Source organism: Haliaeetus albicilla, chromosome 21 (assembly GCF_947461875.1).
Source record: "Haliaeetus albicilla chromosome 21, bHalAlb1.1, whole genome shotgun sequence".
Classification (NCBI taxonomy): domain Eukaryota; kingdom Metazoa; phylum Chordata; class Aves; order Accipitriformes; family Accipitridae; genus Haliaeetus; species Haliaeetus albicilla.
In genome coordinates this window covers 21,555,887-21,568,925 of record NC_091503.1, presented here as the reverse complement: position 1 = coordinate 21,568,925, position 13,039 = coordinate 21,555,887, and the positions used below count along the sequence as shown (strand labels likewise).

The following is a 13,039-nucleotide window of genomic DNA, read 5'->3' as shown; positions in this document are numbered from 1 at the left end:
TACTATTTTTCATGATTCAAATTATGTTCCTGGTAAGTGCATTATTGTGACTCATTTCTTTGGAACACAGCATTTCAGTTAAACTTCAGATAGCCAAATAGACAGGTTGGTGTGTTTTTGAACTGGTATCATTTGCTTGTGTCTTAGGAGTAAGATTTTGGGCTGGTAAAGTTAGCAGGAATCCCCTGCTTTGCAATATCTTTGCGGCACTCCCTGTTCCCAGCGTTTGTCAGATAACAGTGCCTAAAAACACCTCCGTTCACCAGTGAAAGGTGGGGTCACGTCTCTTTGTCTTTTGACTCACTCTTGATCTGTCGTCAGAGTTTTGAAGGGTAGTGTGTGATTCCAGATAGAGGTATAAAGGTGAATGAAGTCTTGCCTGCCCTCTGTCCCATTATTCAATTAAATGCTATGAGGACCGGGAATATTTGGATACTCAGTGCATAAAAGCATGCTTCCTCTTCCCATCTAAACCTCCATCTAAATGAACGGAGAGCGCCTTGTGCCCTGGTGTGTACCAGAGACAAGATAAGACCGTTAAGAAAGCAGAATAAGACCTTACAAACAGAGAAAGATTTGAAGTGCAGCGTCCATTGTTCAGTTGTATTCAGCCTCTTCTTGTTTCGTTTTCGTTTTTGCAGCGTCTGCTATGACAGAGCTCCCTGGTACCCTACGGCTTTAACTTTTATCCTGTCGGCCCTGTGGCACGGTATCTATCCTGGATATTATTTTACGTTTCTCACTGGAATCCTTATCACACTCGCAGCCAGAGCAGTATGTACCTTTCATTGTTCTCTTCTAAGGCCCATGCTAGATACTATCCAGCTGTCAACTGCAGGGACCACCCTGACACGGTCAAGCAGCTTGTGCCCACTGTGAGCCCTCTTTTATGCCTTTGCGGGCTTGAAGTTCACTGAAACTTTGTTCTGTATTGATGCTCATCACAGAGTACCCCCAGCAGTCATAAGCCGCACCAGTTCTGCACGGACTGCAGTGCTGTCCCTGGCTGGCAGAGGAAACGTTGCTGGTGGCTGTACAGTTGGTAGTGCCACCGGCTATGTCCATGCAGCCAAATTAGCTTGGGATTCAAGGTCACGTTGGAGTCCAGGCTTCAGCTAGGTCATGTTGCCTGTATGCTGGTGTCTAATCAGCCCAGGGCCCAGTCTTTCACAAGGAGTTGTTAGGGGTTGAGCATTAGCCCAAACTTGAACTCTTCCATGTGGATGCAATTGATGCAGTAAACTGGTCTCTGTGTTTATGGGCCTCATTTCAGGTAGAGTCACCGAAGGCAAAACAGGTTTCCCCTCTCACTATTGTTAAATTTATCACTGCTGATCTTTCAGGCCAAACCAGCCAGTTGTGCAGGGCTGGGAAGCAGCACCGTTGTCTTTCAGAGCTTGACTATGGATAAGTAACCAGGTCAATTTGAAAGGTGAATTAAACTAGTGATCAGTATTAACCGCTAAGGCTAGAGCAGGTCACTGAACATGTGGTCTTAACATGTGCTTTGCCTCTGATTTATGAGGGTTTCATAGATGTGAAGCTAAATCAAAATCTCTAGGGAGCAGCACACACTTGCAGGTATAAACACGTATCTGTTCATTTAAAGTAGCTTTGTTTCACCGTTGATAACCAATAATAAATCAAAACCAGCAGGGAGGAAGATCAAATCATAACAACTCCCAAAGGTATCGTGCCAGATATCCAGCATGAGAGTCTGCTTCCGTGATTATGATGGAGGAAATTAGGGGACACTTCTGTTTGCCACTGGTTGACTGTGGGATCTTGGGTATGCCAGTCAATACAATTCTGTCTTCCTACTCTCAGTGCTTTCTAACTGGTGTATAAACTTTTCTATAATAGTAATGCTGATGATAAGTGGAAAGTCATACATTACACTATGTCCACGTGACTTTGCCTAAGAAATGAATTTATATTAATTTTCTGTTTACTTTTCCCTGACCTGCAGATAAGAAACAGTTGCAGACATTACTTCCTCTCATCAGTGCCTCTCAAGATAGCCTATGACGTTATTACCTGGGTTGTCACTCAACTGGCCGTGTGCTATACTGTTGCACCATTTGTTATGCTGGCTGTTGAGCCCACGATCAAGTTCTACAAGTAAGTTCTCTCCTCTTGACTATTATTCTCCAGACCAGCATGGGTTTTTGTTAAATAACTCGGACCACACTGAAAGGCAGTTGGCATTTCATCAGATTTGAAAGGAGTTCAAACAGGATGCTTAATAATGTGTAAGGGGTAATTTTTGCACTCCTGTAACTTAATGAGATAATAATATTGCCAAGGCAGAGCGCTTCACTTGTACTTCTCAGTCTTTCTGTGTCCCTATGTGAATGTTCACATACTCAGTTTCCTTTTTTAAAACAGTTGAGTCTCAACCATTAACAGTGACCAAGGCTGGAGAGGTCAAGAATAACATAAATTGGCAGTAGGAAGGACTTGATGAGAAAAGGCCAGGTTTCCAGCTGCTGGATGCGTAGAACAGGAGATGTGATCAGTCAGCAGGAGATAAGGAGGGTGCCTGGCAGAGCATTACTTCTAGAAATGAGCATGCTTTTCTTTTTGAATACTTCCATAGGAAGTGAGTACTTCTCTAGGTTCCTTAAAGATAAGAAAATGCTGGTGTTGCAGAATATACTGAATATACTCTAATAAAAATAAATTGAAATAAAGACATAGAGAAAATAATTTGAAAAAGGAGACTGGACTACATTGCTTTACTTTTTCATTCTACAGTGAACTGTCAACATAGAGTAACAGGTTTTGGTTAAGACGACAGTTCCTTTCTCTAATGTAAAAGACATAAAACTGGTAGTCAAGATAGCTGCTGTCAGTAAGTCTGTTTGAAGGGTGTTGAATTTTGACATTTTCTATTCCTGTTTCATAAAACATTTGATTTCAATGCAGAAAATTTACCAAATAAAAATTATTCCAAATCTTTCTCAGTTCCATTCCTTAATATTTTTTGCCCTAGTGACTTTGAACATAGTTAACATTTAAACTTGGAGACTGTTAAGCAAGGAAATCGTAGGCCTTTGGACCAGAGCATGATTTTTTGGAACACTGCACGCCTAGCAGTGGTCTTAAACACCTTACAAGGATATTAAGAACTATGGTAAGAAGCATAAATGAGACCACAGGGAGGTGTATCTCTGTGGTTAAGAGCTGGACCATACTGCTCCCAAACATCATCCTCCCCAAGCTGCCAGAGCCTCATGTAATTGGTTTAAGTATTTTTTTTTATTTCTGTTCAATCTTGTGTATACTGAATTATTTGAAATAAAAATATTTTATATTTAATAAAATATCAAATGAAGATATCTGAGTAGTTGCCTTCAAAAACACGATCCTTCTATAAACATCATTACTTGATCATCCCTAGTTAAAAGTTCAGTGTTTGGATTTATTTCAGATCTCAGCCCTTGGAATTATTTTTTTTTCTTTCTGTCACTTTTTTTATTTTTTTTTAAACTTGTACAAGTTTTATGTCCTAAGCATGAAGGATGTTTCTTCAGAATGTAGCCTTGTATACATACTCTAACATTAAAAGAGAGGTGGGCTGAATAAGTCTGGGGTTGAATTACGTGGGTTTATCTGAGCTGTCAGACTTTGGATTCTGGAGTTTGCTGATTGATTCCTCCCCTCATTAACATCCACGGCAACATTTCCATCCATGCCAGCGGGTACCGCATGCATAGGCTGTGTGAAATTCAAGGGTGTATTTTTGTGCTTTCTAGGTTGGGTTCATGCTTTCTGCATTCGCCCCTTAGCACTAAATTCTGCATGGACTTATTGAGGTTGCACAATTCATGTTATTACCAAAAAAAATGTAATATTCTCTTTCTGCTTTTGTTCCCAGGTCTATGTATTTTCACATGCATATTCTAAGCATCCTGGTGTTGCTTGTGTTACCGATCAGACCTCAAGCCCACTCCATAAGAAAGCCTCAGAATCAGGCCATGATGAACTCTGTTAAAAGCAAAGACAAATGATGCCTCCAAAGAAAATTGCCAATATTGGGAAAACAAACTGTCATATTGGAAACAAACAAAGAAGAAGAAAAATGGGTGGGATGAGGGTTGAAGTACAAGACAGGTGGCATTTCTATTGGTTGTCTTAAAATCTTACTGGACAGGGCAGAAAAGAGCCTGAATGACCGTATTTCAAATTATTCCAGTTATCAGAGATTTTTACAGGCAACGTTTACAGGCTCATGGGGCATTTTGATTTTTTTTAATAAATATTTTTATGAAGTGTTTTTATATATTTAAACTTTTTCACACAGAGAGGCATTTTTTTCTCTTTTACAGAAATATACAACTATTAATCAATAAATAATCTTGTGATTAGAGGGACAGGAAGCAGCTAGTATAGAGTTAGACCAGCTGCCTGATAGCCTGGTGCTGTGGGCAGCTGGCAGAGGAAGCTTTTCATCTCTTGGCTACGGAGAGAGATGGCGCAAGTAGAAAACTGCGGACGTGGGGTTGCTCAAGGTGCTGGCGCTGACTTCTGCCCCAGCAGGGAGAAGAGGGAGCGGGACTTTCCCCAGCAATGCCCAGAACAGGGACTGCAGCCTGAGCTTGGCAGCAAGGGTATTTCACAGCCTTTAATGTGACACCTGCTGGTAATGAGGGTGAGAAAATGTCCCTTGGGAATAGGTGTCTGGGAGCACTGGCAACTGGCTAACCCAAAATCTAAAGCCAAGTAAAAGCAAAACAGAAGAGGGGGTGTGTGGGGAAACCCAACCTAGAGTAAAAGAAGGGATGTACACCCAGTGATCTGTAGAGTTGTGCTTCTCTAATGATGCAGCTGGTGCTCATTGCTGCATCAGCATACTTTGCAGTTTTAGTGTGATGCAGCACTTCCATTTTGGTGTCAAAATAACTGAGGAGCCATGCATGTTTAGCGTTTTAAAGCTTGCAGTTATGGGTTAAATCTGAAAAAGGTTTGTAATGGATCAGACTGTTTTACTCAAAAACATCCCATCTTACGGAAGGGTTACTTTCCAGCAGGGTAACACTAATATGAAACCTGAACAGGAATTAGCGTAGTCATAATAAGTCATTCTCTACAAAATACTGTGATGTGATATGATCATCACAAGAGTCAAGGCAGAGTCCTGGTATGATCTTGACATGTGACTTTGCCTGTCAGTGCAAGTTTCCCTGCTTGTAAAGTCCTTGGCTTACAGGGATGTTTTGAGGCTTAATTTCTAAGAGCTTGTAGTGCATTGAGATAACCTGCTGCAAAATGCTGTGTCAGGTTTTCTTTATCTCTTTTTTTTAAGTCCACTTACCCCAATAAAACAGGCTGGTACGACAACACATCGAAACCAACTAAAACATTTTTAAAATTACTGTTTTCCAGGAATATTTTTATCAGCATTTTGTAGAAGCAATTCCCTCGTTAAAGTATTGGTATTGCTTTATGATCATTTACTTGATGTGTGATTGAGCAAAGAATCTGCTGTTTACTGCATTCTGATTTTTGTGTCAGATTAAAATTTTGCAGAATCCTAATGTTTTGGGAAGAAACAAATTGGTGAAACCGAAAGAAGTTCAAAAAAAAGTTTGTTTGTTCCCCCCCCCCCCCCCCCCTTTGGTGGGAAGTTTTTGTCCTGTGACCACCTCGTGATTTAGAGCATAGTTCATGGAAGAGTTTATTTGGTAATTTATTTTGAAGGTGAGATGGGATTAAAAGGTAGATCTGAATAAACAAATTGCTTTGTGTCACCGCCTGGCATTATTAATCACAAATGTCTAATGTGAAAATGGGTGGGTAGGTGGGCATGAGATCCCTCACACTTGTGAGGGGGAGTGTTCAGGTCTGCTGGATTTTACAGAGCAGCTGGGCTTTACATCCTGCTCCTGCTGAAACGAAGACAAGACGACCCCCGTTCGTTTTCATGGCAGCTTTGTCCTTCGCTTGGCCAGTCCTTACTTGTCCTTGTGCGTGTGTTCTCCTTGTGGCACCGGCCTCCGTTGCATCTTGGGCATCTAGTGTTTCCCTTGAGGTCTGGCTGTGCCAGCCCTGTTTCTTGTGGGAAGGAACCGGGGCATATCCCCAGGAAGGATGGGGGCTTGGGCGCTGCTGGCTGTGGCATCCCGTGGGCTTGAAGCCAGCCTGCGTTTACCTCCCAGAAACTGGAATTAATTACTATGATGAGCGTTGGCAGACCCAGCGGAACGCACATCAACGCCGGGCTTCGGCAAGCCTGCAGAAGGCAAGTGTTTCCAGCAGGTTGGCTTTAGCATCTGCTTTGGATAATAAATGTGCTCGAAGAGGGTAGTGGGTTTGTACCTGCTGCTCTGCGCCCTGAGGTCTGCCTGTACAGCCTGTGCCCTGGTCTGCAGCCCTTCCCAAGCTCTACGTTCAAGAGAGGCCAAGTGTTATCAGTGGGGTTTCTTTTCTAGTGTTTCACTTAAGTGGAACCTGCTTAACTCTAATGCCACCGACTTCTCTTGTAGTTTCAGCTTCTACAATGTGATGAATTAGTCAGGGCTAGTGAGCAAACTCTTATTCTCCTGTCACGTTGTCTTCTCAGCCTCATCCTCTCCCTGAAAACAGGAACCCTGGGCTTCAATGACAACTGGTCATGTGAATTTAATATGATATGTTACATGAATTAAAATGAAAATGGTCTTTTTCAAATGTTGCATTGGCAGGGAAACTTGCTGGTTGAATTAATCTTAAAGCTGGGGGGGGGGACACAAGACACATGACACAAAATTACCTAAAATCTTTGCTGTACTGCATTACTGTGGACTAGACAGCTTACCTAGCCAAATGTGGCAGTCCTGCAGAGCTAACAGAGTGGATTTAAATCACTGTAAAACACTCCTTTGAAAAAAGGCTGTTAGCTTTTGTACTACCTGTCTCAATCCATTGTACTCAGTCTTCCTCTCATTTTCTTTTTCTCAGGGGGAGAAAATTTGGTTTTATAGAAAGACTGCAAACAGCCACTACTATTTAGAGGACACTCGTGCTAGTAGCATGCATCTACTTTGCACAGGAGTATACAACTAAGAGCCAAAGTAGAGATTCAGGTTATAAAAGTGTGATGTCGGGAACTCAAGTACTGGCCTTGCATTACTTGGTCTCTACTTGCAATACTGTAATTTGAGGGCGTGCTTCAGTGATTAAAATACATGATTGTGATTACCACCGTGGTGTTAGATTCTAATCCCTCTCTAGGTTGCTTGTGCTCCAAAAAGCTGAGGAGCTGAAGCTTCTAGAGAGATTCTGAAGACAAAAACAATCTTGATGGTTTGTAAGAGACAAATATAAGCCTATCAGAAATGAAAAAGGTAGATTGTACTGGATTGACTAGCTGCTATTTTTCAGCACATTTAGCTGCATGAAAGCTAAACTGGAAGTTGAGATGCACTTAGGAGACAGGACTGAATGAAGAGTAAAACTTCATTTCAGCTTAACTATGGGTCTGGTATTTAAAGAAGCAACAGCTCAGTGATTTCCTCAGTGGACTGGAAGCACAAAGTACTTTCTTTTCCTGTCCTGTAGGCTGTCCCCCTCCTCGAGTACATTCCTGCAAGTCCCCTTGGAGTGTGCCAAGCAATGGAGGCAGCACAGAAGGGGGATACAAGGTGGGCAGATATTTTTTTCCTCCCTTTTTGGCTGTTCTGTTCTGTGTGCATACATTGCACATAGCTGGGATTTTTGCATCACTTAAAAGGAGGTAGGCGGGTGAGAAGGCCATAGATTTTTACTCTATTGGTAGGTGTTTGCATAAACCTGCACTTGCCTCTCTGTTTGCACATATAAAAGTAGGCTCAGCAGACTAGATCTGGATCCTTTCTTAGAAATACAGGTTGAAATCCCGACACCCAAGGAAGTCTAGTGGTAAAATTCCTGTTAGTGAGGGCAGTGTCTCTGATATTTAAAGCCTTTATCTCCTTATCCCTGAGCTGGGGACTTTAGAAAAAAATTCTACTGGCTGCAGTAGTAAAGGGACTAAACGGAAACTTGTCTTAAAAGTGTGTTACAAGGAATGCCTATAGTCTACATGTTGTGAACAGAGGAAGAGCATGTCTCTCCTCATCCTTGCCCAAGACAAAGTGACATGCATGTTTGCATATTGAAATATCAAATATCCTTTGAGGTACCATTCTCTTTCCTTATTGCACTGAACTGATGTATTTCAGCTCTCAGGGGCTAGAGGCATTCCACTGCGGTAACAAAGTGGGGAGCCTTGCCTGCCATCTCAGCGTGAGTACGAATACGCTTTAAAAACGTATTCTTTTATGCAGCATCAGCCTGCTGCTCCCTTTCTTCTTAGAGGTGACAGTAACAATAACGCATGAAGCGTTTGGATTTGCTCTGGGTGGGAACTGCAGCCTTCCGAGCGCTGATGCGATGCCATAAAGCGGGCGCGCGTTTGCTGGGTTATACGTTTACGAGCAGTGCCCTCTGTGGGCAGCCGGACCTCGGCCAGCACTCGAGTGAAGGTTCGAGTGTTTTGAGTGGGAGATGTTGCCAAGGCGAAGGTGTTTGCAGCAATGCAACCGTGCTAACTGCAGGACAGCTGGCGGCTTTCGCATGTGCGATAGCAAACGCGTTTTGCTTTGGGGCGGGAGAGCAAGAGAAATTGAAGACTTAGGTAGGCTGGGAAAAAATATTGCAGGAGGAAATGCCTCGTTGGTAGAAAAGGTGGTGTTTATGTGCCTTAAGGGCTTGGGGTACGCTTTCGTTCATCTGACTCAAGTATGGTCTGTGGAAAGGAACCACAGGATGGGGGAAAATCAGTTCTGAGAAGTGCCCCGAGACCGCCCTCGGGACCCGATTTATTGTCCGTCCATAGAGCAGCTCTGAAAGTGAGACCCCAGGCTTTTCTACTGCAGCCTGGTTCCCTGCACGCTGGGATGAGGGGCCGTGCAGCTTGCGTGTGAGTCCCTGGCACAAGCGGCAGGCAGCAGATCCAGGAACACACCACGCTCACGGCCAGTTTTCCCAATCCCTCTGTCAGGTGCTGCCCAGCCGTATTGGGCAAAGAGTTTGGCACGTACTGAGGCCGAACCAGTCACGGTGGGATGGGGTGAAAGGAAACGCTGCCAGGGCCCAGACATGCTAAGTAAACCCTTGCCTTGTCCTGGGGTGGAAACTGGTACCCCTCTTCATCAGAAGCAGCTTCAGATGGTGACACTGTCACTGCTCTGAGACACGTGGATTTCTCTTTGTTCATATTTATTCTCGCCTTGATGGCTTCTGTATTAGTGCACTTCAGGTTTTTTGCTTTACTTGTTTTATTTGTGTTTGAGAAAGATGGTGTTATGTAGCTATTTTCTGTCTGATCAGGGAGATACACAACTAAAGGCAACCTCGAAAGATGTGGTGAGTAACATGAGTATAGGAATAGATAATGTGAACACGTTCTAAGTCCATTAATTGATTTTACCTGTCTGTGACTCTGATGTGGTTTTTTTTTTCCCCCGAGTACTCTTAAATAACACCTCCCAGTGTGCAGCAGCTGGTGCAGGTTTCCCTTGGAGGCATCTTGGGAAGCAGCTCGGACAAAAAAAGCCCATTTCTGACACCCACAGCCCCCCCCCCCCGGCCTGGACCACGGCTCCTCCAGGGCAGGCGGGTGAGGGGCTGCCTGGGATGCTTTGGGATTGCTTGGGGTACCGTGTTCTTCCTCCTCCTCCTCCTCCCAGCCTGTGAACATGCGTGCGATCCACGGCATGTGTGACAGCGAGGGAGAGAGAGACTGCTTGCAGCTTCAGCCCTCAGTGTGCAAACCCGGGTGCGGGGCCCATCAGGTACGTGAAATAAGAGACGATCCTGGCGCAGATCGTGAGCAGAAAGACAGACTGCTTTGGGCAGCAGGCAGCAGAGATAAACGCATAGGTGGGGACCGGAGGTACAGAGAGGTTGTGACGAGGGATGACGAGCAGGCAGCTTGTGCCACAAGAAGGAGCAAAAAAAAGCGGGTTTCCAAAGCGCCAGCCTACGGCTTCACGTGTCCCCTGCCAGCGACGGCGGCAAGGTTTGCCTGCTGGTTTTGGAGGGGTGCATGCCAGACCCAGCACCCGTGGGAATGACCGACTGCCGCGGTGTAACCACAGGACCTGCGTGGCACTGATGGAGGGGACGGCCACCTCGTTAGCTGCCTCGCTCTCTGGATGTGTGCGTGTGCCCGATTGCCAGTCCTGGGTGTTTCAAATCCCGGGCTGGTCCCTCCCGTGCTTCCCCCCACACCAGTGAAATCAAGAGATGCTCTTAAAATATGAAACGTCACCAAGAATCTTTAGCATCTTTATACCATCTTTAGTGTCTTTATATTTGCCTTCTGATCTCGGCGCCTTTGAAGCCTACAGGTTCAAGCTGTTCCCAGCTGCGAAGGCCAGAAAGGCTTTCGGAAACGGCGGCTGTCAGTAAGACGGTTTCCACGCTACTCCCAGTCCCTCGATGTGTTTTACAAATGATGTAAAGCCATGACGGGCACGGGAGCCGCGACGGGCGCGGGAGCTCTCCTCTCTCCTCGCTCCTTCCCACCCAGAGTTTTATCTGGCAGGAGGGATGGAGGCAGAAACTGCCCGGAGGATGGGAACCGGCATTATCGGCGGCTTTCAGAGAGCTGGCTTCTGCGGAGAGGTTTTGTTTGCAGGCGGCCGCGTGGTCCCAGCGGCGTGCTATTGGCCTGCCTCAATTAGACTTCTTGACTGATGGCCAGTTTAATGAGCCTATGTATAGAGGGTCATTCAACATGGCAATTATACCTATAAATCTATTTGCAGCAGGGCTCGAGTAACCTTTTGCGCACAGTTCTTCATAAAATGACTGTCTGATTAATTAACATTAATTTATCCACTGTATGGAACCAGATGCGGTCTGTATGAAAGCCTCTGCTCTGATGTGCAGGCGCTGTGTGAACTGGGAGGATTTGGGGATGGTAATGGCTCTGATGTTGTTTAAAGCCTCTCTTTTAGATCCCCCCCCCCCTTCTTCCTCTTTCTCTCTCTTTCTCTCTCTCTGGTCCCAGTTGATTAACATTCCAGGGCAGCATCATATAACAGGGGGCAAAATTCAATTAATTGAATATGAAATATTTATAACCCTACTCTATGTGTCTATCAGAGAAGGGTCCTTAATAGATCTTCTCATTAGCATGGACTGGTGACTCACTTCTCTGCTTTCACAGTCATTTGGAATTAAAATCCAATTAATCTAATGTCCCTGTGAATATTATTAAACTATTTGAAAAACTGCATAGAAGAGATATGAGGCAGGGGGTGAGGGGCTAAGAGAAGAAGAGGGAATATGTCTTGAGCTCATGAAGATTCATTTCTCTGTTAAACACGTAGTCTGGAAAGACTAATTCCCTGTTTTCTGGAAAGTGGATAGCTAATTCTTAATATCAAAAGCCTGAGAACGGAAAAATAACTTGCTTTCTACAAGCAGAACTGTGTCGTCTTTGAACGGGCAGAGAAATGCCCTTACCTCTTCCCACCTTTCAGGTTGCTCCTACTTCTTGGGTGCTAATGTTAGCCTGAAGCGGTGGACAGATTTACACAAGGTTTTTAGGAACCAAAATTAGATAATTCGGGGGCTCGTTCCCAGCTCTCCAGCAGCGTTCGGCTGCCCCAGGCTGGCTCTGTGGCCAGAGACCCCAGCTGCCCGTCCTGGGGTCCGGGAGGGCACTGGGTGTCCCTCCTGACCCTTGCAGGGAATTTCCCTTCCCATGGGAAGGGGAGCGAGCATGGGGAGAGGCAGGGTGAGACCATACCTTCCCGGAGTGAAAAACAGTCAGGGCACGTAGATCCCCGGGCTGGGGAGCACTCCTGGACTGCCTCGTACGAACGTAGCCTAGAGGACTATTTAATTGTTAAATATCTCTATCTCTACAGTGGATAGGGCGCTGACCTGAAACTCAGCGAGGAGGGATCTTAACCGTGAATTTCACATGCGAACTTTGAGCAGGAGGCAAGTTGCTAAATTGAATATTCCCCTAATGGGAATGACTTGAGGACAAAATCCTTTAATGACTCAAAGGAATTCAGAGGCTGCTGCAAGAGTGTGTAAGTCAGGAGATAAATATTTCTGAGCTAGAAGAATATTCTGGATATCCAGATACAAAATGTTCCTCTTCTATTTTAAAAAACAATAAATTAAAAGATCTATCCACAAAGTTTGTTCTGGGTTTGTTTGTTTGCTTTTTGTTTTAGGTGGAAGTAACCTATTCCTTTAAACACTCCCCCTTCCTTTTTTTCTTCTCTTCTCTGTTAGAAGCTTAGTCCAAACATTGTCACAGAACACAAATACACATTAAGATACAACTACTATACATCCCAATGTCTTTATGAAGCCTTATAAAGCCAGACTTGAGAGACACTGAACGTGCTTCCCCTGTCACAGAGGTACAACCCATGGGAGACACTTAGCTGCTTAGTAATGCTGCTGTACAGACTGCAAACCAGAAGCAAGGAATATTTGTGCGCATCGGGCAGAGGTCAGGCTCAGTCACTCTTTTCCTTCAGCACGTCTGGAGTTTTTGTTACCCCTGTATTGACCAGTTCCGATTTATTTGTTGTACCTGGTAAAATTGCAGGCTGCACCGGTGTGGTACAATGAAGTACAACATGCAAATCTCAGCTGCTCTGGACTTAATACGGCAAATAAATCACAGGTGAATGTATGTAATTTTTATTTACTGAGGGAAATCTATGCCTAATGTGCCCCTTTTCCCATTATTGTAACTCTGAAAGTCATCTAGGTCTTTTAAAAGTTGCTTAATTTACTAGTACTGAAAAATCTCATCAGCAGTTTGGTTTGCTGCTCATCTGCACCGAGGAGCTGAAGTTAGACCCGGCATAAACATGTTCCTGTTCACAGTAAATCTGAGCAAGAAGCCTCTTAATTCAAACCACAGCTTTCCAGGGAGCAGAAAGCAAGAACTGAAATCTTAACCCTCTTCACGCTGGAGAAGCCACAGAACCTGAAACGTGCTGGCACCTCACAGGACAAACCCAGAACGCCCTGAGGGTGCACGGTCGGTCTGCTG

At 44.6% G+C, this 13,039-nt stretch overlaps 1 protein-coding gene across 2 annotated transcripts in view; it reads left to right on the top strand.

Annotated features, from left to right (window-relative positions):
• Positions 1 to 5,753, top strand: part of MBOAT1 (membrane bound O-acyltransferase domain containing 1) — a 58,712-nt gene extending 52,959 nt beyond the window's left edge. The window contains exons 11-13 of one of the 2 annotated variants that reach the window (XR_011329188.1): positions 642 to 709; positions 1,970 to 2,121; positions 3,881 to 5,753. Coding sequence is in view for 1 of the 2 variants with exons in the window: in XM_069809202.1 (XP_069665303.1) it covers positions 642 to 774; positions 1,970 to 2,121; positions 3,881 to 4,013 (418 nt within the window). In the remaining variant the exon portion in view is untranslated. Of the gene's footprint in view, positions 1 to 641; positions 775 to 1,969; positions 2,122 to 3,880 lie in introns of both variants that reach the window. The other variant, XM_069809202.1, reaches the window with a different exon arrangement.
• Positions 5,754 to 13,039: the final 7,286 nt, after the last annotated feature.